Genomic DNA, 27,345 nt, shown 5'->3' on the forward strand with positions numbered 1-27,345 from the left:
TTGAGGAGAATGAATGTTGTTCGGTTAGTGTGAAATGATTATTCCCTCTGCCATGTCATATCACCATCCCCCAGCTCTATTCTCATCTTTCAATTCCAGAAGACAAGAGGCCTGCAGTACACTCATCTAGTTTGCCAAACATGATGATTGCAAGCACAGACAGGGAGCAGAACGCTTTATCAAAAGAAGAGACATGACACATTACAAAACAAAAGTGCCTTGCACGTCGTACAAGGGTGCAGGGAGGGTTGTGATTGGATTTATTTGTGATAAAGCAATAAAAACTGGTTTAAATAAGGTGTATATATATATATATATATATATATAATTTTGAAGGGTCATCCACATGGCTGAAGTCCTTAACACACCACACACCTCATTGAGTGGTACTACCTTTGAACTGTACTTGAGGAGAGAGGAATTTCTGGGTGAGCACACATCGCACTTTAGGTCTCTTCTTTGCCAAAACACACAGCCTACATAGTTTTCACACTTGTGTTGTAGAAATAATTTTTGTGTAGCAGAAGCTCTTGTAACACTGCAACTTTGCCCACTTACCATATTCCTGGCACTGCATGCAGCAATCCTTAAAGGTTTAGTACTATGAACAAGGTATTTGGCGAAATTAGGAAGTAAATGTTTACTGCGAGCGGAATGCCACCTGCATCTTTCTTGCAGTATTGCTATGGGGATTACTTAATTAAAGAAATTGAAGAGGGGTAATTATTTAACACTAACAATACTTTTATAGATTTAGTAGCGACTTAGTAGCATTTTTTCCAGTGTTATATCCCGGTTAGTGATCGTATCCTGCAACGTTACACAGAGATCCAGCTTTGCAACTTTCTTAAATGCGCATGCGCAAGGCAACAACGTGAATATTGAGTAGCAAGATCACTCATGAGCACATTCCACAGTCTAAGAAAATTTACTTTTGAAGTGCCAATTTCCAGATCTCTGCACACAGACCTTCGAGATCAATATTCCACACACTGTAAAAACTTTCATTTGCCTTTGAAAGTAATACTAAAAATCCAGGGTAGGGGCTTATTGACTTGAATCTTTCATAATACCAAATTTAGTTCAACTGTGAGAATCTTTCCCATCCTGTAGTCTTAATTCATAACGAGGATGACAATAGTAGTATAATGGCCATTTCATCAGCAAAATGTTGAAGTGGTATCTATACAAGTCTCATGTACAAAGAAGCAGTCCATCTTGACCTCATAACTAAACCCCGGGTATTTTTAAGTATTTGTATGGCCTACTTGCTACAAATACAAATAACAATCCTCCAAACTCCCGAGAATCAGGGTTTGTGGTTTGGTTCAGTGGCCATCCCCAGACTGATGTGGAGGACAGGAACTACTTTCAAGGAGGACTTCTACTGTACCTAGGACTATGAGACATGTAAAACCATTCTGCTTTTAAGAACAACTCAAAATTGTCATTCTAGAGAGTGACCCAAATATCTAGCAGTCAGTTTTGTTTTGCAATGGCTTTTCTCATCTTCCTGCAATTTAACTTGCTTTTCTTTTTCACAGTTCCCAGTACCATAAGGCAATCATTGGTGGCACCGGCCACTATAAAACTACAATCAACCAAGTCATCGCAGTGCAACAGCATTTTGTTTCCTGTATTGATGTGCTTGCAGAGCAGCATATTTTCAAGTGTGTAGCAAACATTACATAATCTTATAGCAGTTAAGCGAGAAAAATTATGTACTGCACTATTGTGAATTCACCCATAACGGATCAGCCCCATAGGCGTTAAAGACTTTCCTCCCCTGAGAGTGGCGGTAAGAAATCTTACTGAGCCAGTGGAGAACTTTGTTTTTTAAAATCATAAGAATTTGAAACATGTAAAAACCCAAGACAGGGAGAACAAACAAAAGGCATCCAGCCCGGAAGGAACGGGCTCAGCAAGAGCATTCCAAATCGTCTGAAAGAGGACTAGGCAGCACCTCCGAGGAGGGTGGCTGGGGCATCTTAAATATTTTGACAACACTGCATCTTTGGTTTGTTCTCCGTGGTAGGCGGCACGTGGATTGGAACCACGTTGTTGCTTGGAGACATGTCATTCTCTCGCCGATCCGACATCTGCTTCTGGGAGACAATACGGTAAATTTCTGCAAAGGGACAGAGTGGGGAAGATTTCAGAACAAAACATTTATGTCAAGTGAATTATTTCTACAATGCAGGCAGCACACACCTGAATGAGTCCATTTGCCAGACCGGACTGGTCGAAGATAACTTTGCTGCTATTCTATTATGAACACTAGAAGTAAGGAGATCCAGTAATGCTATCAATTATGTAAAACATACATTAGCAAGTTAATCTTACGCAAAAACACTGAAGTAGAGCTTGCAATATTCAAAAGCATGAATCAAAGAAGGCACTTCACTGAAAGATACATTGAGTTAACAGCTGAAAATTGAGATAAGATAGTCATTGTTAGACCATTCTGCATATCATCTTACCTAAACATACGACAGAACTCAGGGACGTGCTCTCTGCAAGGTGTCCTGAAGTAGGTTTATTTAAGGAAACCTGGTTGACCCCAGCCTCCTCCTCACCTATAATGACGTCCCTTTCACTAAATAGCGCAGGATAGGGGGAGGTATTGCCATTTTTTTTTCAAAAACACCATTAAAATGTCTATTATAGACACTGCTATAAATAACAAGATTGGGGCATGCAGAGGTAACGCCATACATGGGCATTGGAGGTGGATACGTCCTCCACATAGAATCAGTTACAAAACGAAGGAATCCACCTCGGGGGAGGTGGGGGGGGCTGGGGTCAGATATCATGGGTAGAGGAAGGTGTGTATCCGACAGTGGTTGGACGCACACTGTTTGTTTAAATACCCCCCACACACCAAAATGGCCCTTGGTGTCATGCTTCTTGACACCAAGGGCCAAAGGCATCATAATCCCACACATGGTACCCATGCCCCATGGTATACGTTGGCTCTTAGAACGGAGAAATCATCATGTAAAAAATGAGAAAAAGTGGAGGTGCTCTAATAATACCTGCGACAGGGAGATGTACAGAGCAGCACTTACATGCTACCACCACAACATGAAGGCTGCTCGGAAACTATTCATCTCGGATCAAATTTCCCTGGCAAAAAACCTGTTGAAAACGTTATTCAGAGTCCTAAATGACTTTAAAGAATCCTAGAGCATGTACTCTAGACATCCAGTCATCCCAGCCTCTTTGCGATTCTCTGGCTAATCACTTTGAAGAAAAAGTAAACAAAATATATCAGAATTTCCACTACCATCCTGAGGAGACTAGGTTTTCCTTACCTCCCCCACCCAGGGGGTTCCAAACTTTGGAAAGTTCAAGGAGTTTTTCTTGGAGGAACTTCAGGTGGCACTTGCTTCAGCAAAATCAGAATCTCCTTTACATATTTGTCCCCCCAAGATCTCCGTTGCTCCCGCCTATCAGTTGGCCCCTGCCATGCATTCGATATTTAATCTTTCAGTTAACACTGGAAACATCCCTGCCACATGGAAGGGGGCCTAGGGATAATCTTGCACCTTCCAACCTCTCTAGTTATCATCCAATCACATTGCTTCCTTTATTGGGTAAGCTCTTGGAAGGATTATTTAAACAACTTTTAGAGTACCTTGAGGTTAACATCCTAGACCCATCACAATCGGGTTTCAGACCGTCTCACAGCACTGAGACGGTCTTGGTAGCAGTCACCGACCATATCAGAGGTGCTCTAGGTGCCAATATACCATCTATGCTAGTATTGCTCGACTTGTAGGTCACTTTCGATAGTGTCCCATCCCAAATTACTCTATAGGCTACAAGACATTGGCGTTCATGGGACAGCGCTAAATTGGATTGGCGATTTCTTGTCCAACCGAACCCAAACCATGATATTAGGCTCTTTTAAATCTCGCACAATGTCGCTGGACAAGGGGGGTGCCCTAGGGCTCTTGTTTTAGCCCTCTGCTCTTCAACATATGTTGCTCCACTCGTCAAGATTGTAAGAGCCTTTGGCTTCAAGATAATATCATATGCAGATGAAAAACAGCTTGTAATTTCCTATTTGGCAAGGCCCAATAACTATGGACTGCTGACTGGTGGCCGGCAGAACTCGGGATTGCTCCGCCTTGACCAACCTCTTGCCATGAAAGAGCAGGTGATGTCAATTTCAGGTTCCTGTTTCCATATCATGCGCTTATTGAGGAGAGCCTTTCTCTTCAGTCTCCTTTCAGCAAGGAAAACGATGGTCCAGGCCCCGGTGATTAGCTGCTTGGATTATTGCAACGTTTTGTTGGCTTCAGCAAATGAGACGTTGCTCGGAGTTGAAAGCATTTATTCTTTATTCAAATTTTGTTGTGAATTCGCAGGTGTACTCATGGCAAAATAGAAACAAATCAAAATAAAAGGCGTCTTTTTCAGGAAGCCCCCCAGGCGGGCCAAATCCCGGGAGCAAGCAGGCTTATGGAAAGGGGGGCCCCCTCCTAGGATTTTGTAAACCCCGGAGGATCGCCACCTCACGGGGAACTAATATTTAAATATGTGGGAGGTGCACCCCTGTGCACCGAGGACCACCACCTCCCCAGTGTAAACTATGCAGGGGGGAGGGGGGGGGCGTACGGCCCTTCTCCTGGAACCAAAGATGGCCCTGTGGACCCCCCCCCCCCCCCAGGGCCGGCTTCTGCTATGTCCCAGGGTGCCCAGTCCTGGGGCATAGCTGTTTGCTATGACTTGGCAGGAGTTTTACTGCTCCCGCCAAGCCACAGCAAACTGTACTCAGCTTTGGGCAAGGGAGAGCATTTTGCTCTTGCTTGCTCAAAGCAGAGCACAACTGCTTTTACACATGGAGATGCATGTTAGCAGGCCTTCAGGCTTCCCCCGCGGCCCCCATCAATGGCAGTGGGTGTCCTGGATAGGGCCAGGGCACCCATAATTGAGGTCGGGGTCCCAGGGGTAAAAATTGGCCCGGGAAGGGGGGGGGGGGAACCTCACAGACCCCTTCTGTACAAAATACAACAACAACAAAACAAAAAAAACACAAAACCTGTAGGACCGGCAAGTCGCCAGAGGCACCGCTCCCTTTCTCCTCTATACACGTGCCTCCTGGCTCACTGCAAATGAGAAACACACAAAAAACCACACACACAATAAACCACACACACAAAAAACCACACACACAAAAAACCACACACACAAAAGCACACACACACAAAAGCACACACACACAAAAGCACACACACACAAAAACACACAAAAAACACACACCTCAGAGCCACTCAGGCATTAACTCACCCATACAGCCACTAACGCAATCACTAAATCCCATATACAGACACTCATGCAACCAACTACTTCACTAAGCAATACAGCCACTGACACATCGTCATACATGTATACAGATACGCACCCACTCATACAGCCATTTGTTTACTCAGTAACCTATACAAATACTCACTCATCCAGTCACTCACATATCCAACTCACTCACCCATACAGTTACACACCCACTCACTTACTCAGATATACCAACACATCTACTCCGTCATCTATATAGTCAGAGACAAGTACATACTTTCCCATACAACCTGTCACACTCACTGATGCAGCCACTCACACACCCATACAAATACACTCACACCAATTCACTCACCCATACACTCACACATACACCCACTTAGACACACTCATGCACCCATATAGTCACTTCTATTCAGTGTCACTGAACCCATAGACAATTATGTACCTGCTCAGTCACACATTCATACACTCATGCACTCAGTCACTATTTACAGCCACTGACACACCCCTACCCATACAGCCACTCATTCATCCTCCTTCAACACTACACTGGGTTATACACCAACTCACTCACCCACACAGATACTCACTTATACACCCAGTCTTTCACATACCCACTCACTCACCCATATAGAAACTCCCACAACCACTTACCTTAGTATATATGTTTAAAACTCAGCAACTTTTAGAAAACACTCAAAATCACTAGATGATGTCATCAGTGATATCATTTGAGATGTCACTGACCATGTCATGTAGTATGTGAGGTCAAAAGCAGTGCATTGCGGGGGTGAGAGTTATAATTACCTCAGCTAACTGCTGAATTTCTCTGGGTCTCTTTTACGAGTCAAATGTTAGCCTAACTATAAAGTCCCTGCAACCTTTGTTTTTTCACAGAAATATATATATATATATATATATATATATATATATAAACACATACACACACATACACGCACACACCTATGTAGCATTAAAAGTTGCTTCAATGTATTAGATATTAAAATATGTTTAAACAATTTAATAAAACTTCAAAGTTTTCATACAAAATGTAAATTAAACAATAGCATTTACTAAATAATCATTAGGTATAAAAATGACAGTGAGTTAAAAAATAAGATATAAAATCAAATCAATATATTGCATTTATTAAGCATATCATTTAATTGAGTTAATGTGATGATACTTTAATTCCATTTCAATTCTTTTAAGTTAATTTACATGTTTATTTAGAATAAAATATTTTAATATCTTGTTAAAAATGAAAAAACGCTGATATTTTTCCCCATACTGTACCAAGGCAGATCTCCGCTTATGTGTGAAAGGTTACTAGTAGAAACTTTACACTGGTAAATCCGATTTTAGCAGGCTCCACCTCGTTATGAGTAAGCCTGCACCTTGTAATAAGTAATAAATTAAAACTTCGAAATGGTGAACAGCTAAAGTTACTACCAGTAGCAGCAGTAAGTTAACATGCAAGTAAATCTACATGTGTGAATTTACCTTTGTGAATAGGCATGCTGAATTTAAATACATCTTATTTTGACATCCCAGTTTAAATATTTTCGCAAAGCCTGATCTCCTAATAAGCAGCCACCACATGGCAGAGTATACTGCTGGTCATATTTGTGTAAGTACTAGAAACAGTAAACATGTCGTTCAGTATAGCAAACTATTGAATTCATTTGTGCAATTGTTAACTTGATACATATATTGATTAATTCAGGCTGTGCATTACAAATTCTTATTGCCTTTATTATCTAATCTGTTTAGCATCTGCGGATAATTTGTTCCCTTTCTCCATTTTTCCGCACTTCATTAATATTTATTCTCTGTCTGTGCCCATCTGTTACAATCAATTACTCCAAAGTGGTGCCTCTAGGAAGAGGGAACAACAGAGCAATGCATAATAAAACTGTTTAAGTGAGCAGTGGTTATTTCAGCCATTTGTGATTTTTTGTTTGGGAATACCTGGACCAATCCACAAAAATGACCCTTAATAAAAACAGAACCATCAATTTTTTTTGTAATAAATTTATATTATATACACACACACTCACATCACATGATAAATGAATAGATGGATCAGTTATTATAAAGGGTCATTTTTAAAGATTGGTCCAGGTATCCCCCCCCCCCCCCAAAAAAAATCATATATATATATATATATGGAAGAAAAGGGTTCACCACATTGCGGGACGCACTCGCAGCAAGCCGGTCAAAGCAGGGAAGGTCCATTGGCAAACCACACCTGACGCGTTTCGGGCCCGACGCCCTTAATCATAGGCAACTGCAGCGTGAATGACCAGCAAACAAGGCTTCCATGCTATTCCCACCTCCTTTTATTTGCATATCAATCAAGTGAGCAAGATAGCAAAGCATTCTGGGAATGGAAGTCTTTACATGATGCCCAAGTGGGCTGCCGGTCTCTCGCACTGACATAGTTCTAAAATTTCAAGGTTTCACCTCGTGAACTTTTCCCCCATAAGTACAGTCACTCGCTGCTCCGAATGCCACTGTAACTGAAAGACAGCAGCGGACCCGCTCAGTTAAGCGGTGGTGACGTCCCACGACCAGGTAGGGCCGCAATATTTGGAAGAAAAGGGTTCACCACATTGCGGGACGCACTCGCAGCAAGCCGGTCAAAGCAGGGAAGGTCCATTGGCAAACCACACCTGACGCGTTTCGGGCCTGACGCCCTTAATCATAGGCAACTGCAGCGTGAATGACCAGCAAACAAGGCTTCCATGCTATTCCCACCTCCTTTTATTTGCATATCAATCAAGTGAGCAAGATAGCAAAGCATTCTGGGAATGGAAGTCTTTACATGATGCCCAAGTGGGCTGCCGGTCTCTCGCACTGACAAAGTTCTAAAATTTCAAGGTTTCACCTCGTGAACTTTTCCCCCATAAGTACAGTCACTCGCTGCTCCGAATGCCACTGTAACTGAAAGACAGCAGCGGACCCGCTCAGTTAAGCGGTGGTGACGTCCCACGACCAGGTAGGGCCGCAATATTTGGAAGAAAAGGGTTCACCACATTGCGGGACGCACTCGCAGCAAGCCGGTCAAAGCAGGGAAGGTCCATTGGCAAACCACACCTGACACGTTTCGGGCCTGACGCCCTTAATCATAGGCAACTGCAGCGTGAATGACCAGCAAACAAGGCTTCCATGCTATTCCCACCTCCTTTTATTTGCATATCAATCAAGTGAGCAAGATAGCAAAGCATTCTGGGAATGGAAGTCTTTACATGATGCCCAAGTGGGCTGCCGGTCTCTCGCACTGACAAAGTTCTAAAATTTCAAGGTTTCACCTCGTGAACTTTTCCCCCATAAGTACAGTCACTCGCTGCTCCGAATGCCACTGTAACTGAAAGACAGCAGCGGACCCGCTCAGTTAAGCGGTGGTGACGTCCCACGACCAGGTAGGGCCGCAATATTTGGAAGAAAAGGGTTCACCACATTGCGGGACGCACTCGCAGCAAGCCGGTCAAAGCAGGGAAGGTCCATTGGCAAACCACACCTGACGCGTTTCGGGCCTGACGCCCTTAATCATAGGCAACTGCAGCGTGAATGACCAGCAAACAAGGCTTCCATGCTATTCCCACCTCCTTTTATTTGCATATCAATCAAGTGAGCAAGATAGCAAAGCATTCTGGGAATGGAAGTCTTTACATGATGCCCAAGTGGGCTGCCGGTCTCTCGCACTGACAAAGTTCTAAAATTTCAAGGTTTCACCTCGTGAACTTTTCCCCCATAAGTACAGTCACTCGCTGCTCCGAATGCCACTGTAACTGAAAGACAGCAGCGGACCCGCTCAGTTAAGCGGTGGTGACGTCCCACGACCAGGTAGGGCCGCAATATTTGGAAGAAAAGGGTTCACCACATTGCGGGACGCACTCGCAGCAAGCCGGTCAAAGCAGGGAAGGTCCATTGGCAAACCACACCTGACGCGTTTCGGGCCTGACGCCCTTAATCATAGGCAACTGCAGCGTGAATGACCAGCAAACAAGGCTTCCATGCTATTCCCACCTCCTTTTATTTGCATATCAATCAAGTGAGCAAGATAGCAAAGCATTCTGGGAATGGAAGTCTTTACATGATGCCCAAGTGGGCTGCCGGTCTCTCGCACTGACAAAGTTCTAAAATTTCAAGGTTTCACCTCGTGAACTTTTCCCCCATAAGTACAGTCACTCGCTGCTCCGAATGCCACTGTAACTGAAAGACAGCAGCGGACCCGCTCAGTTAAGCGGTGGTGACGTCCCACGACCAGGTAGGGCCGCAATATTTGGAAGAAAAGGGTTCACCACATTGCGGGACGCACTCGCAGCAAGCCGGTCAAAGCAGGGAAGGTCCATTGGCAAACCACACCTGACGCGTTTCGGGCCTGACGCCCTTAATCATAGGCAACTGCAGCGTGAATGACCAGCAAACAAGGCTTCCATGCTATTCCCACCTCCTTTTATATATATATATTCACTTAAAAAACCATAGGTTTCACACATGTTATAGTTAGCTGTACATTTCACTCGTAAAAAACCAATGAAATTCCACGTTGTAGTTAGATCAGGTAACTATAACTTGCGTGCCCACAATAAACTGCTGATGACGTCACATAGTACATCACTCATGACATGGTCAGTGACATCACTCATGACATCAATGATGACATCTGAAATTACACATTGTGGATTGCGGTCGCGCAAGTTATAGTTACCTGATCTAACTATAACGTGGAATTTCATTGGTTTTTTACGAGTGAAATGTACAGCTAACTATAACATGTGTGAAACCTATGGTTTTTTAAGTGAATTTGCAAGGTTTTGTAAATGATAATTCCTAACTACAACGTGTGTGAAACCTATGGTTTTTTCAGTGAATTTGTACGGTTTTTTAAATGCCAAGTTATGTATTTATTTTTTTTTCTGGTTTTTCACTATGCACACATATGCGCGCGCTGTGGGCGCTCGGTGCGCTTTGCGCACCGAGCGCCCACGTTGCGCAGTCCATGCCGTGCGCACCTCGCCGTTTAAGCAGTAACATTTGTTTTTTTCTCCCTTTTGGGTCCTTTAATTTATTTAATAAATGTGATTGTTACTTCTTTATTTTTTTATTTTTTTTGCCGTGCGCGTACGGTAAGCTTACCGTACGCGTACCCCTTGATTTTTTTTAAAAATGATTACATTTATTTTTCATACTTTTGGGTCCTTCTTGGACCCCCTGACAAACACTAGGGGGTCTGCAACTCTCTTCGTTGCCCCCGTTTCACGTTCCCCACCTTTGTTTCTCAGTGCGAGAGACAGAAAATGGCGGCCGACACTTCCTGATTTCGACCGATTCGAATGTTTACAGTCATATAACCACCAATCAGAATTGAGCTCGCGCACGGCACCGTACGCGTACGGTAAGCTTACGGTAAGCGCACGGAGCGCGCTTACAGATATATATATTGATTTAAATGCTATTTTCTCAGGACCTACTGAACAGATTTACACCAGACCTACAAAAGGCACATCCTTGACCTGAGGACTACCTCTCTGACAAATTTCAAGTAATTCTGTTCAGCCGTTCGGGCTGTAGCTGTGTCTAAAGGTCCTATGGAAAAATGCATGGGGAAAACGCATTTTGGGACCCCCCTTTTTTCTCAGCCCCCGCTTGACGAATCCCCCCCGAGACTTTCAGGGTAGGAGCGGAGCGTAGCGCCCCATTAGTTTTGAAAATTTCGCGAGGATTCGTCGACCGGCGCCAAAGTTATTCCAAATAGAATGTTGCGGATTTCCTATGGAAACACGGTCCTACCTATAACTATCTACTGGCGACCGCCAGTAGGTAATATATATATATATATATATATATATATATATATATATATATATATTACCTACTGGCGGTCGCCAGTAGGTAGTTATAGTTAGGACCACGTTTCCATAGGAAATCCGCAACATTCTATTTTGAATAACTTTGGCGCCGGTCGACGAATCCTCGCGAATTTTTCAAAATAGGTGGGGCGCTACGCTCTGCTCCTACCCTGAAAGTCTCGGGGGGATTCGTCAAGCGGGGGCTGAGATAAAAGGGGGGTCCCAAAACGCGTTTTTCCCATGCATTTTTCCATAGGACCTTTAGACACAGCTACAGCCCGAACGGCTGAACAGAATTACTTGAAATTTGGCAGAGAGGTAGTCCTCAGGTCAAGGAAGTGCCTTTTGTAGGTTTGGTGTAAATCTGTTCAGTAGATTCTGAGAAAATAGCCTTTAAATCAATATATATATCTGTGGCAGCTTACGGTGCGCTTACGGTGCGCTTACCGTAAGCTTACCGTACGCGTACGGTGGCGTGCGCGAGCGCGATTTTGATTGGCTCTTAGATCTTAGTAAACATTCGAATCGGTCGAAACCAGGAAGCGGCGGCCGCCATTTTCTCTCTCGCTCTCTGAGTTGGGCAGCAAAACAACCCCCAAGCCCAAAAAAAAAAATTATTTTTTTTCGGAAAATCGCCGTTTACGCTTACCGTACGTGTACGGTAAAAAATTTTTACAAAAAAAATTATCCACATTCTCCCCACCCCGTGTGCAAATGGTGCCCGAAGGGCACCATTTGTGCATGGCATATAAGAGCTATGAAATTAACAAATGTGCGCACGGTGCGCGAAGCGCATCGTGCGTACATGGCCCATCCCGCATAACGTGGGCACGCGGTGCGCGCAGCGCACCGCGTGACCACCGTGCGTGCACGGCACTAACTCCGTAAAGTGGGCGCGCGGTGCGCAAAGAGCACCGCGTGCTCACTGTGCGCGCACGGAACGAACTGCGTTAACTGGGCGCGCACGCCACGAATGGCGTAAAGTAACTTAGCATTTAAAAAACCGTACAAATTCACTGAAAAAACCATAGGTTTCACACACGTTATAGTTAGGAATTAGCATTTAAAAAACCTTGCAAATTCACTGAAAAAACCATAGGTTTCACACATGTTATAGTTAGCTGTACATTTCACTCGTAAAAAACCAATGAAATTCCCCCGTTATAGTTAGTGCAGGCAACTATAACTCACGCGACCGCAATCTTCTGCTGATGACATATGTGTCTTTATGAAAAAAATATATTTGTAATATATGTATAGCTAAAATTTAATGGAAGAAGACATGGGCAAATAAGTGTCTAAATACAGTATTAGCATCAGCAGAGGATTGCGGTCGCGTGAGTTATTGTTGCCTGCACTAACTATAACGGGGGAATTTCATTGGTTTTTTACGAGTGAAATGTACAGCTAACTATAACATGTGTGAAACCTATGGTTTTTTCAGTGAATATATATATATATATATATATATATATATATATATATATATATATATATATATATATATATATATATATATATATATTTCATGTCAACTATTTCACCCACAAATTGCATCGCTTCTGAAAATAGCAGCCGATATTTCCCATTTTTTCCAGATTCTGCAAATATAGTAAACATCAAACACCACTTACAGAAGTGCACTAATAATGTTTTTTCCTGGCAAGCCAGCAGATGAGTGCGCATCGTACAGACCCATTTCCTTGATCGCCGTGGAGGCCAAAATCCTGGCTAAGCTTCTGGCCAACCGTTTACTTCCATATCTAGCGGCCCTGATCCACCCGGATCAGTCCGGTTTTAAGCCTGGCCGCAATACCGCGCGTAATCTGCGTAGAGTTCATGGGGTCCTGGGGCGGGCGGAAACACTCGAGAGGAGGTGTTACTTGCACTCGATGAGAGGATGGCGTTTGATACGGTGGCGTGGGATTACCTTTTCGCTGTCCTGGTCCGTATCGGGTTGGGTCCCCGGATGATAGGGTGGATTCGATTATTGTATACCTTGCCCACGGCCCATGTCTCGGTCAACAACCACCGTTCGTCATCCTTTTCCCTCGGAAGGGGCACGCGGCAGGGCTGCCCCCTGTCGCCGCTCCTCTTTGCCTTGGCGCTGGAGCCGCTCGCGGTCTGGATCCGGAGTGACCCCGAAATCAGGGGCCTTAAATGGACAGAGGATCACGAAGACCGCATATCTTTATATGCGGACGATATTCTGTTGTACCTGGCCTCCCCTGCACGCTCGATTCGTCGCGCGCTACACATTTTTCACATATTTGGTCCAAATGCCAGATGTATCCCCTCTGGGGTGACCCGCCGCTTAGCCCTAGGGGATATAATATACCGGTAGCACTACAGGGTTTTCAATATCTGGGCATTTTCATAACAATGGATTCGGCACTATTCCACGAGCGTAATTTGGGGGGCCCATTGCGGCGGCTCAAATCGGATGTGATTCACTGGAAAACACTGCCCCTTACCCTCCTGGGAAGGGCGGCCCTTTTCAAAATGCTAGCTCTCCCCAGTTTCCTCTATGCCCTTCAAAACACATCCATACCGATCCCTGAGTCCTATTTCCTAAAGATCGATGCGACATTGCGTGGGCTGTTGTGGGAGGCTGGTGCACCGCGTATCGCGATGAAAAAATTGACCATGGGCTGGTATGACGGCGGGATTGGATTTCCGGATCTACGCCTTTATTATCAAGCGACGCAATTGACTGCGATTAACCAGTGGGTGTTCGGGTCGTATGACGACCCCAGCTTTCGAATGGACCGTTGGCTCATGGGGAAGGGAGGGTACAACCGGGCGTTATACTGCAACCCGAAGAATCTTGGCCTGACTGCCCGATCGGTCGAGGTCTGGCATAAGCTCCAGAGGCGCATGGGGTGGTGCGGAAGGCTGACGAAGGCCACCCCGCTCTGGGAACCTGACTGTCTGGGCCGGCTGAGCACCTGCGCGGGTTTCGATAGGTGGGATCTTATTGGCATCTCTAAGGTGGGGGACGTCTGGGGTAAGGGTAAATTGGCGACATTCGCAGAGCTACAACTCAAGTACCAGCTGGCTCCCTCAGAGCACTTTCGCTATCTACAAATCAGCCATGCTATCGACCGCGCCTTGCCCGCGGATTCCTCCCTTCCGAATTACTCGCCTTTGGAGGACAGACTGCTGCTGGATCCAATGGACCGCAGGGCTATCTCCTTAACGTACAAAAAGTTAATTAACAATCGCACTGACTCAATGCAGAACATTCGGGCCGGATGGGAATCAGATGTAGGTGACCTATCTGACGAAGACTAGAGAGATGCATTGGCCTCCCCTCGGGAGGTGGCGATACCAATGCGACTCCGGCTGGTGCAACTCAAAGTGCTGCACCGGGTGTACTTCGATGCACCTTTGCTGTGCAAAATAGGAAGGCGTCCTGATGAATACTGTCTGCGGAACTGTCATCAAGTTGGCACATTTATACATATATTGTGGGCCTGCCCCCCAGTACACCAATATTGGGTGGAGGTCACGCGGCAGATGGCGCGAGCCATTGGTAAGGCGATTACCCCCTCCCCTCAGCTATGCCTGCTCAATAGGTGGGATGATACCGACCTCACCCAAACGGAGCAGGAGTGGGCGGCGTTGGGCTGGGTCACAGCTAAAAGGAATATTGCTCAGAAGTGGGGTGTGGCCGCTGTTCCACCGCTGCGCGCATGAGCCAAAGATATGGATTTCTCGATGGTGGCAGAGAAAACAGTCTATAAGGGTCGAGGCTGCCCAGCAAAGTGGGATCACAAATGGGGACGATGGAATAAATATCGGGGGGACATCTGCATTTCTCCCACAATAAAACTCCGACGAGAAAGACAGGCCATACTAGACAGTTTGGGAGTTGGGGAATCATCCTGAGCGCCTGGAGCAACCTAGCCGAGATGATGGGTGGGGGGTTCCCTTGTACCTTACCGGGGTCGAGAAACACCTCTATAATGTGCCGTGATTGGGGGTGACTTTGACCTGGCTGTCATTAATGCAGTGCTCACTCTCTCATATACCCAACCGGTATTCCGTCTATGTCGGTGCTATACATGTGTCATGACCAATGTAATGCTGCATATTTTGTTGTTAATAAAAAGTTATTTTAAAAAAAATAATGTTTTTTCCCCTCTTTCTGAAGGTTGGTAAGAGGGCGATTCCATGTAGTATGTTTGGCTATTTTCCCCAGACATCGGAGGTAAACCACAAACCCTGGCTTATATCAGCAATTGTAAAGCATTGTCCGGAGTACCACAGGGGGTGTGGGGGAAGCGGGAAAGACCATTGGTGATGAAGTACAAACTCTCCTAAATGTTAAAATCTGAGGAGTGGAGGCGCTGCTGTGGCAGATACAAAATGGCACAGTATGCCTAAAGGGCATTTTAATGTAATTCTAGCTATGTACTAATCCTCATTTACCTACTTTCGTCACAATGATTGAGTGGACTACACACAATGCTAGTGAACTTTCATATTTTAAATAATCTGGTCAAATGAAACCGCTCACTCGAGGCCATAGCCCATGATGCCGAACCTTATAGACAGAAGCTGGTGGTACTGATGATGGAAGCTCTGCTGTGGATTAGTAGTGGTGGGTTACAACCAGGAGGCTCCATCATTAAGGACCCGTTTCCAACACACAAAGTGTCTGTCAGACTGAGCAAAAGTCAGCCTGACAGACACTCTTTGTGTTCAGGTCAGGTATTCAGGCACTGTACATGTGCTAAATGAGCATGCGCCTAGCTGCCTGAGCCGAAACTTACCAGCGTGAAGCTTTTACAGACCTGTGGGCATGTTCTCTTCAGTCCAGAAAGCGCTTTAAGGTCCTCCCCCTCATGACCAGGGGGCACGTCAGCATTAGACTCGGACCTGGCCTCTTCAGTTTTAAACCCTGGAGTTCCCAGGTCCGACTGTCCATCAGTGACAAAAGGGGGTGAGGGTCAGCAACTCCCTGACATCCCCCCCCCCCCCCAATCCCACTCTGTGACGAGTAACAGAAGGCCCTCCTCTCATTGGCTGGCTCTTGACAAGTACAGTAAACGAGAGAAGGAAGCAGAATCTCCTGTTTTCTCTTCCCTGAAGTCTTCAGGAACCGACCAAGATCCCCGCCAGCGCGGTAAGTTTAAAAACAAATATTGTGTCTATGTATGAATGTTTGTGTATTTGTGCAGGGGTGTTGTGAATGTGTGCGCATTGGTATGTGCCTTTGAATGGCAGCTGCATGTGCACACATGTAAATGGATGGGTGGGAGTGAGTGTACAGGTGGGTGGATGGATGGCTGTATGTGTGCGTGTGTAGTAGAGTGTGCATGTTTGTGTGCCCACCTCACCAATATTCCACATTATGGGCACCACCGGTTAACACAAATTCTATCCTTCTAACCTCTCAAGCACTTCAGAGAAAACTAATGAATAAAAAACGTACAATGTGCCGTTGACCCCGAACAAGTGACCGGAGTATACCTTAGTAATGCGACATAGATACTGAAAAAGTGCGGTGGTGTCGATTTGGTAACTTCACACAATAAAATATGAAAAGGAGCGGACTGAAGACGGCATCAGGAGTAGACTCAGACAGAGAAGTTGCTTCTGTAAACATCCACAGGCGGTTTGTCAAAAGAAGTGTATTCTGGATCTAGCCACTAGAGGGCAGACTTATTCAAAGCACGTTAATTAGTGGCTTGCTGATGCTGCAAAATCGCCAACTAAAAGAAAACAAAATCAATGAGAATCCTTTACAGAAAGTATTGATATGCTATCCACTTACACGATGCAAAGCGCCAACGAAGTCAGCTGTAAATGATGGACCTTACAGTCGTGTATGGCTTTTCTTTGAAGAGAAACTGCCAAATCCTTTGGAGTGATGAGCTATGTATTAACGGTTTTAAAAAGAAGGGGAAAAGAGAGTTCGGCAGACGAGAAGTTCCGTTTACATAGATTTATAGATTTAGAAGGCAAACAAAACAGCACTAACCCTTACAAAATCCGTCTCTTTAATTTTCTAAAACATATTGAAGGTACGAAAAAGCTCTTTTCGGCTTTTGGAAGGCTGGAGGGGAGTGGGGGGGGGGGGGGGGGGGGTAATGGATGCGCAAGATCCCAATTCACTCGAGGCACACACGTGGTGAATTTCGACCTACTGCTAGTTCACGGATGAATCTACGCCACGGAACATGCGTTTGAAAAACCCATCATTCAATATACAAGTGCCTTTACATTTACCCGGGCTAATGCCCAGTGGAAAAAGGTTAAGACTTCAAAACGATTCCAAAGAGAAGCGTCGCCAAGCGGAGATCCAAAGACATGCTTTTATTAGCTCATTTGCCATTCACGTTTTAAAAAACATGAGGTTTTAAAGTTTGTCATCAATGGAACTTGACAATTTGTAACTTTCCATATGGTAGGCAAACAAAGTGATCACGACAAGACTGGCAAACCTCAGTTCATCCAGAGGCAGCATTGCTAAAAACCGCAGGGTGTGTGCGCACTTCTCGCAAAGAAAGCGTATAGATAGATCATTCAGCAGATTACAAGACGGCAGGGAGAAAACTGGGGGCCAAATTGTTATCAAAAGATCAATGACTCTTAAAAGCACATCCATAACAGACAGCTGAGTGCACAAGCAATGAAAACACAAGAGAAACGTAAGGGAAACAAAAGGGATGATTCAGGTATTCCGCACCTCCTGGTTGGTAGAATTAAGAACACAAGAGCAGCTATTTAGAACACCTATTTTTCTCCAGTGAGATGTAAATCCAATAGATTGTCTTCGTAGGAAACGAAGCTCATCAGTTTATGCGAAGAAACATCCTGCTGGCAAATGGTGCTAAAGAAATATTTTAAGTCAGCAAGACCTGTTGGCTCCACACGTCCAACCAAGGGGCTTCACAAGAAAGATGGCTGACACTTGGAGAAGACATTCAGATATTTTCCTTCTTCGGGAGATAAAGCGGGCATGTTAGCGGAGATTATCTAAATGAGGAAATTCTTAGGAAGCATTTTGCCTAGTGCAAATGTTTCTAGAGTTGTATTTGGGCCGTGAGTGCTGAAAATCGAATCCCACAGTGCTTTACTAACCTCACAGTGTAGAAGAGTAGGTGTTTTGTGACGAACAATATTTTGTTTCGTTTTCCTGATTCAGTGGCTTTTTTGACACTACATGCTCGCGGCTCATGTTTTGACGAAGCAGGTGCACTAGACTAGCTTTCCCCTGTGGCGGGAGAGAACTGAGGAGGTGCTCTGAGTTTGCGCCTGAATTCATCTGCTGGAAAATACTTATGACGGGATTGCAATCTCCTGAACTAATGCCCAAAAACACTGAAAGGCAAAAACACTGAAACTAAGTTTACTTGCAAAGTTTTTTATGGTAGAACCACCCTGTAACATTTCCTCAAAGAGGGCAGGTTACTGGAGAACGGTCCTAAAGATATGGGGAAAACGATTGAGATGAACACCGTTTCTTTTCAATAGGTTAGATTTCAAACATGAAACTTTTAAATCTGCAGCAGAGGAATCGGACATCCAGACCAGTTAAAAAAAAAAAAAAAAAAAAACTCATACAACTTTAACATTTTAAATGGGATGATTGGAAATCTTTACATCATCCGAACACCAGTGATCGGGAGCTCATGGAGAGGAAATGGAAATAATCTGACTTCCTGGAGTCTAAACTGGGTTGCAGTTTCCATTTGCGTGGTAAGAAGCCCTCTTTCAGTAGTTAAATGAATACCTGGACCCTCAAGGTTGGCTCTGATAGAGGTTTGTAAAACACTTCAGGGGGTAAAAATTGCTACCTTTTACCTGATCAAGAGCACTCAAAAGTCAACAAAGGGAGAGAGAGGGGAGAACAGGGACAGATAGGATTGATGCTTTGAATTTGACAGAGCTGGTGAATTTAGCAGCGCACTGTTTGATTCTTATACTCATTTTTGTTAAAATGGCAATAAAAGATTTGTTTAAAAGACACAATGGAGGAGAGTGGCTAAATATTTTTAATTACTACATTTAGCTGTTCTCATCTTTGCTTTGTCCATTTATTTGTTAGCTGTTATTTTAAATTGTTGCCGTTAATTTTTGAGTATCATTCATTTTTTAAGATGACATTTACCATTTATTTTCATTGGTGTCAATTTTTACTATTTCCACATTTTGTTTTCATAGTGATTTTAATGATGTCTTATTTTTCTTTTAGAGTATTTTTGACTGCTTAATTCCCCTCTTTTTTAATGTTACTTCTTTCTTTGCATTAATTTTAATTGCCGACACTTTCTACTCATTTACTTTTTTTGCCGCTGAGGTTTTTCATGAACTTTCAATGTATTTTTTAACCATAGAGTATAGAAAAAAACAATGTTTTTGGCTCGCTGTTGGTCTTATTTTTTTCTTATTCTTATTCAAATGTACTATTTTACTTAAGTTGGTGGTGGACATTAAAACTAATTTGACCTTGGTATATAACGTAATGCTAGTTTCTTAAGGGCTACATTTATATTCATTTACACCAAGGCTTTCCTTTTCGTTCAGACCGAGGTACCTTAGGTGAGCAAAGGTTTGTTCCCCTGATTTAAACCTACTTGCCTTTGTAGATGAAACTGCAGCCACTGCTCAAAAGAGCAATTTCCTTCACTTATTGGTGGAAATTAAATGAGAGCTCTTCTCACGAATATGTCATCGGAATTAAAAAAAAAAACTGGTGGTAACCAATAAGGAAATTTCAACAGATGGATAAAGTTGTGGAGGCATTTATGGGGAACATGGCACACAATCAGGCAGAGACAATGAAAGTCGGAGAGGTTGAAGAGCCGAAATATATATTTTTGAGGCAAGCTAAAGCAACAAAAACATCTAGTAAGAAGAAATGATAGGGTTGAATTGGAGGTGGCAAATGAAGATGTAAATAGAAGCCTGGAAGAATATCTGCAAGGTGTAATACAATTTAAACTCCAATAAACTGAGGCCCAATAACCAGTCTAAGTGTTTGCCAACCACCATTAATCCCATTTAAAAAGTTTTTGCTAAATGACACTCAGTGTACGTTACAGTAAAGAAAAATAATATATCTCTCAAAAAGCAAGTAGCTCCTTGTATCATCTAGAAGGAAATCAGCCTGCACAATGTCAAGCTCTCTTGCATGAAACAATTAGGAAACAGATCATCAAGATAAGACACTGGACATCCCTTCAAGTTCATCATAAAATACAGAAATCTTCCACTCATTACATATTCTAATAACATTTATATTGTCCTTACTACAACCTAATGAGGCGTTGAAGCGATTTATGGCGAGTAGCATGCTAGTCAAGAACTCAAGCAGTTAATCTAGTGGTTGAGATTAGTCATGTGCTCAAGAAAAAAAAATGCACGAGTTTACTCCAGTTATTTAGCGACAGATAATACCAGTTAGATGTGATCATTAATGGGGGTTATATTGTTTCTGGTGAATGATTGGTGACAAAGATAGGTTGGAGGAGATTAGGTTATGTTAGGTTACAGGAATAGGGTATTAAAGAGGAGATGTGAACTATGAAATGGAGGTATCAGCCAATTGCAGAATTACAATAGGAAGGATTAAGGCACACAGGCATGAGACAGATGAGGATATACTCAAATAGAAGGCATGCAGAGGATGGAAGGTAATAAGAGGGTCACACTGGAAAAAGAAAGAAGTGGTATCAAGATGAAGTAGGTCTAGGTAAAAGTTTCATGCAGGGTTTCAGGAGTATAGTGGGTGAAGGCTTTCTGAGATAGCAAGCAGTTGGAGGATGTATGCTGTAAAAAGAAAAGAAACATAATAATACACAGTGCTTCATATATGGGGAAGGCAGCTTAAACGTGTGATTCTGAAGTGTACATGTCATTTAAACATACAGTGTCCAAACCTGCTGTGTGCCAAGCCTAGTGCAGCACTTTAAAATATAGTCTGGGGTATCCTAACCTTTGTACTGGTTTTGTATGCGGCACAAGGGGAGTTGGCACAGAAAAAAAGAGGTCTAGCTTACAGATCTACTCTCACTACTCCGTAATTGAAGGTTTTTTCCCCCATCACTAAATTAGATGTTTGGCACTGGCTGAGTGTCTCGCCAATATGCAGTCAGGTTTGTATCTTAATCAATGGAGGACACGGAGATTTTTGCAGTCTAGTATACGTTCTCCTGTCTGGTAGAAGAAAATCAATAGAGTATAATGTTACAATATTGGTTCATGGTAATCTATTAAATACCAAGAACCCAACCAGTCATTTGAAGCGTCTGCTCATAAGAGCATAACCCTCACCCACCAAAGGTGGCATGCTTCATCATTGGTCCTTGCTCCTCGTTGGGCTGGTGCAGCAATGTCCAACGTGCCCCTCGAAGTATTTGCCCAAGATCTTATTACTCGCCAGAAGAGGTCTGAGTGTATTGGTGAGTACCAGCAACAAAGTTGGAAGATTGGATGTTAGGGTGAATTCAATTTGATTATAGATACTTCTAGGTCTTTTAATTGGGGATAGAAGATCTAAGTAAAGGTTAAACATTTTAAAGTGTGAAATCTCAGGAAATAATGTTCCTAGTCTCTTCTACAAAGTAGCCATTCTTGGGTACAAAGATACACGCCAAGTTAATTTAACTGGAATTCATGTTCGACATGTTTCATGCCTCTTCTGTCCCTAATAATAAACAGAATTTCATCAGGACCTATAGAACTGTACCTAATCTTCTTTAGGGATCGAGTTCCAAACCTAACAGAGGTGGGGGATCACTGTGTTCACACTGAGGTGAACAGCAAATAAATTTGGTTATATTACCAACTTACACTCCCCATGTGTAGGTTGTAGTTCAAGAACTAGTGACCCTCCTCTAATAAGGAATGGGCTCCTTGGAGAACGAGGACAAACTTCTCAGGATATTTTCTGAAGGCAGGATCTTGGCTGATTCACCTATACCAAGCCAAGAAGAACAGCCATCACCAAGAAGAACAGCCATCCCAACGAAGCCCTCACCCCGCATGCAATTACAATGACCGCGCTGTAACCATGCATACCATTACCCCGCTAGTCGAAACGACTTGCGAAGGGGGGAGAAGGTGTTGGATTTAAAATCCAACACCTTCCCTACAGTCCGCACAGACTGGATTTGGAATAGTAAATTATACTATTCCAACATACAGCGCCCCCCTCCGCAAGTCGTCGTTCCGACTTGCGAGGTAATTGTATGCGTTGTTACAATGCGGTCGTTGTAACAACCACGTTGTAATTGCATGCGGGGTGACAAAATGCATGAAAATGAGGCATATTCCCTATCCAACGTCCCCGGAAGACAGAGTGTAAGTTGGTAATATAACCACTTTTTTTTTGTGTTCTTCACAAAGGTGGGGATTATGGTCTTCACATTATTAGATTGGGATCTCCATCCATAGGGGAGATTCTGCTGCTGCAGTATACCCTGTGTAATTATGGATTTATTGCATTTGCCACTTAAACTACAATTTGCTCCTTAATTTGCAGATTTCAAAATAAAAAGTAACTGTTACAGGCATTTTTAGCAACTTGATAGGTTTGAGCCACAGAGGCAGACACTATAAAAAGGTATATTTTTTCAGTTGGTGATTTCTGTAGTCTGTTGTTCAGCTAGTACTAATGTAAATAACAAGGTTTGGGTTTTTTGTATACATTAGTACCAAGTGATATCCGACTGCTGAGCCCCAATAAGGGCAAAACCGGTCTTGGTTTGCTTTTGTTCCAGTTCATGAAGAACATGGCCTGTCAGTTTAGGAGGGACTGCTCCTACTGGAACGGAGTCAATGCTAATTTGCATATGGCTGGGTCTAAAATTAGGTCGCAGGGTGTGCAAAATGATGGACTGGATGTGGCCCAAAACTAATGACCAGTGGCTGAGAGTAATTCAAGCTTTCCACCGATCACTTTTTGTATACAACTGGCACTATTAACACTTATTCCACGCATTTTTAGGTCTCGCCTGATCCAGCGCTTGCGCTGTTCTGGCCGAGACATTTTGTATACAGGCTTTTCAAAGTGCTGCCGTGGCCTAAAGCTTCAGTGCACGTGAACGCGCACAGCGCCATGTGTCTTTCCTCCGTAGCACGCGTAATCTCGATCATTTTCACTTGTGTATGTTAATGCTTTTGTTATCGCGGCCGCGGGTGCTCAGTCCGAGGCTGGAGAGCCCCCAGCTTCCCTTGTCTCTAGTCTCTGCATTGCAGACTTTAAACCCTGACACTTGAGCCAACCTCATATGACTTATCGTCCCATCTACCCCCCTGTGTGCTCAATACCGTCTTCCCCAACCTGCCGGCCTTGAGTTCTCCTTCGCTCAGCCAGGACTTGCTCTCTTCAATCCCTGAAACCTATGAGTCTGCATAATGCTTTTATTACTGTGTTTATTTATGCAGTTTTAAATCGAGCGAACTTGGACCAAATCAATTAAAACGCTTTACATGAGGACCAGATTTACATTACATGAGGTCTGCTTAAAAATAAAATAAAAAACTTTAGGCACCATCGTTTTAAGTGATCCGCCCAGAATCACAAGATGGCGAGGCAACACCAGGATTCGAACCTGGATCCCAACCTTGATCCCCAGGTCCCGAAATCAGCACCTTCCTGGACATTAGGTCACGTCATCTTCCCTGCCTGCATCTTGCATTGGGAGAATCTCACCTGACAGGCGCAGCTTAGTTTACCTCCTGGAAGCCGCAGTGTTTGCATTTTGACTGATTTAGAAATATACTATGTGGCCGTGTGTCTGTGCTATCGACTGCATTGTCTTGTGCTTTTATTTTTAATTATTTACTTGTCATTCTATATTTTCATCAGTTTCTTCGTAGCGGTGTGTCTGTCTGTTTATACTTCCTGCATCCAGTCAGTCGATCCGTCTCTATTTATCTAACTGCCAATTCAGCTTACTCCAAGCTCCCTAACATCTGTCTTCTGTCTGTCAGTCGATCTGTGTATATGCAATGGAGATAGCGATTTCTGTTTTGATTAAAGTCCCTGGATTTAAGTCAGGCAGAGGGCGTCTGAACCACCAGGGACGTCTGGATAATATGGAACCGGTCATCTGCAGCTGTACCGTTGCCTCAGTGTTGAAATTACCACGTGGACTCAAAAGGTAAGGCAGGGATGGTTATTGTACAGGGTGCTACAATTTAAATCCTAATTGATTTCTATCTCCCACTTCACAGATGTGCGAATTTTGACCACAGTATTGGATATTGTTTAGTGTTAGAAAATACATGGGCTGGGGAGGATAGGAGTCCTTCCCATGGAATAAAACACAAATCTGGTAAAGCTCCAGCACACAAGTTCAATAAATAAATCTGTGTTCAGCCTCTTGTAGCTCTGTCACTGGAGCTGAGAGTAATAACTTGAAGAAATGTGTGTAATGTATTTACCAGTGCCAAAACATTTAAAAAGTCAAAACACATACTCACTGTCAATCACTCAGGGTAGCAAACCAACCCATCCTTTTTCACAAATTGTGCCACTTTCGACATAGACCTGCTTTATGCAAATCAGTCCTGGCACTACTCCTCATTGGAACAGTCCATTGTAAACTGCCAGGTGATTCCCCAGCCACAAGAGACCAAAAGCAACCTGAAACTAGTTTCAGCTTAGTTGGACATCGTTAGTAAGGTATAGATTAGGTCACATGGCACAGACAGGAAAAAAACAATAGGCTGGAATGCTACCCAGAGCGATATTCAGTGGTTAAACGTTTTAAAAGCTTTTCTCCCATTAACTTTTGTGTGTATTAAGCAACACCCTACTTGGACATGGGTATACCTAGAGATGGATTCCTTGCTCCCTATGCAATAGTATCCAACCTGTACCTCCCTGATAAGGCCTAATTATGCTGAAACCTGTGAGGGTGCTTGTGGTCCCTTCTGGAGGGGCCCTCTCCTGGCAGTTCAGGATGGGGTGTTCCCATGAGGAGCAGCGGAGGTCCATCAACTACATGGCTATTAGTGTCTGAATGTCTGAAGGCCTTCCCTAATTCCAACATTCCGACATTCTTATTTTCTGTCTGGGACCACCATGTGGGTCTTAGAGGACACCAGCAGAAAAAAGAAAACAAAGAACCAGCAGTACAAAACCTTTTAACGGTGCAAACGCTCTGATTTGCAAAATCAGAAGGTTTGCAAAGGTTAAAAAGATTTTACTATGTACTGACCCAAGGTTTACCAACTCATATAATGGGTTTAGAAATAGATACTGCATCATGATTTGGAAAGGGCGTGTTTAAGGCGCCCCTTGGAAATTGTGATTCAGTCTCATATGTATGAATGTTTTATAACTTGAATTCTAGTCTCAAACTAGAGACAAATAACTGACTCCCAAACTGGGGTGTTAACTGATTCGCAAAAGGGAAAAGTTCCATTAGAATGGCAGCTTCGGGGGAAGCAGACAATGGTTTAGGGGTCTACCACTAAAGCTCATTGAGTCTTTTTAAAAATTGTAGGAAACTGGGTGTCTGTTGCAGTAACCCCCAACACACTTTTTGCCTGGTTTTTGGTGCAACTTTGACGGAGGTGTATTGGGCCTCTGCTAACCAGGTTCCCAGTACCAGTGTTCTTTCCCTAAGAACCGTACCAGGATTGGCACAACTTCAGTGCCCTTGTAAGTCCCTAGTAGATGGTACCCCTGGTACCTTGGGCATTGACACTGAAGAGGGACCCTGAGTGTCCCCTCACCAAGGTCCTGCAGTCTGCCGTTGCACACTTCGTACCTTGGTACAGACAAAACCGAAGAGTCAACATGGCACACATACCTGTGTGCCATGCCCGCACACCCTGCCTGGGGTGTAGGTAAGCCACCCCTCTAGTAGGCCTTATCCCTATGGAAGGGTGCACTATATCCCCTGTGAGGACATATCTGCATCAGCAGATATGCCCCTGCAATACCCATGTTGATTCTTGGGTATTGTAAGTGAACAAGGAAGCCAAAGAGTGCACATGGACTGGACACCCAGTTTTCCTAAAGGAACTCAGACTACTTTAAGAAAACAAAAAAAACTTTTCATATTCGAGATACAAACTCCAGGATGGGAGTGTACTATCCCTTATAAGACACGATCTCTGCATGGGTCATTTGCAGTGATCACAATGTGCGACCTGCATAGTTCTTATTCATTAGTGATTAGTTGTTTTGCAATTTACTCTGAATCCTTATTTTGTGAACCAACCTATTAGTACATAGGTTGGTTTCCTAAATTAGATGCTGGTCACAAAAAGTCCAGTCAGACTTTTTGCAAGCAGTATCTTGGTACATGTGGCCCAAAGTCCCTGAAGAACATCGAGGAAGTTCCCTGTTACACACGTACGCACGTTTTGTGTTTCATACATGCACATCCTTGTCAGCATTTCATTTATGATGAGAATGTTCCTGCCGTGCAGGAAGAAAAAAGTCCTCATAACTGCCATTAGGAGTAGGGAACTACATCCTTTCATAGTTCGGGAGGAGACGGGACTTCTGCTGCCCCTGTGGGCTGGCAGACGGCCCACTGCATCAAACTGACACCCTCATTCATTGTACCACAAATCAGTACATGATGCATGCAATAGCTAGCACTAGAAAATTACATTTAGCGTGTATTTCTTAATAAATTATCCTGCAAACCTGATGTCTAATTAAAACAAGCATTTGCAATGCAATAGGTCTCGCATTTACGCGTTTGAGGTATTGGCATTGTCAATGACAATGGCTTTTAGTTTTGTTTTCATATTTATGTTTTAATAACGAAAACAAAAATAAAAGGCATTGTTATTTGCAATGTCAATAGCTCAAACTCGTATAAATGCGAGACCTATTGCATTGCAAATGCTTGTTAATATTTGTAAAAGACAAAATGGCAAGTGGCACTCCCACAGAATGTGCCAAATTAAGCTGCACACATTGCATGTTCTTGCTGCATAATTTAACCCCGTTCGATAATTTGTTATTCCACTGCCACACAAGTTAGTGGACCTGGAAATAGGAGGGGCTCTGCTTAATATGTTGCTGTGTTGACATAATAACATACTCGTAGGGTATCTGACACATATAGTGTGTGAATAATAAGAGGCAGGCAGGAGGCTTTTCTAAATCCTACAAATTCTGAACCAGGAACTTCGATCAGATACACAGGTCCTATACTAAAACAATGCTCCATGTTTAACTGATGTGCTTGATTTTCCT

At 43.6% G+C, this 27,345-nt stretch overlaps 1 protein-coding gene across 1 annotated transcript in view; it reads right to left on the bottom strand.

The window, feature by feature from the left end:
* Positions 1-510: 510 nt before the first annotated feature.
* The window catches only part of RAB11A (RAB11A, member RAS oncogene family), a 101,683-nt gene continuing 74,848 nt past the window's right edge, over positions 511-27,345 (bottom strand). Inside the window, exon 5 of the mRNA XM_085644630.1 lies at positions 511-2,128. Within this exon, the coding sequence (XP_085500756.1) occupies positions 1,989-2,128 (140 nt within the window). The 3' untranslated portion in view covers positions 511-1,988. The remainder of the gene's footprint in view (positions 2,129-27,345) is intronic.

Source organism: Triturus cristatus, chromosome 3_1 (assembly GCF_964204655.1).
Source record: "Triturus cristatus chromosome 3_1, aTriCri1.1, whole genome shotgun sequence".
Classification (NCBI taxonomy): Eukaryota; Metazoa; Chordata; class Amphibia; order Caudata; family Salamandridae; genus Triturus; species Triturus cristatus.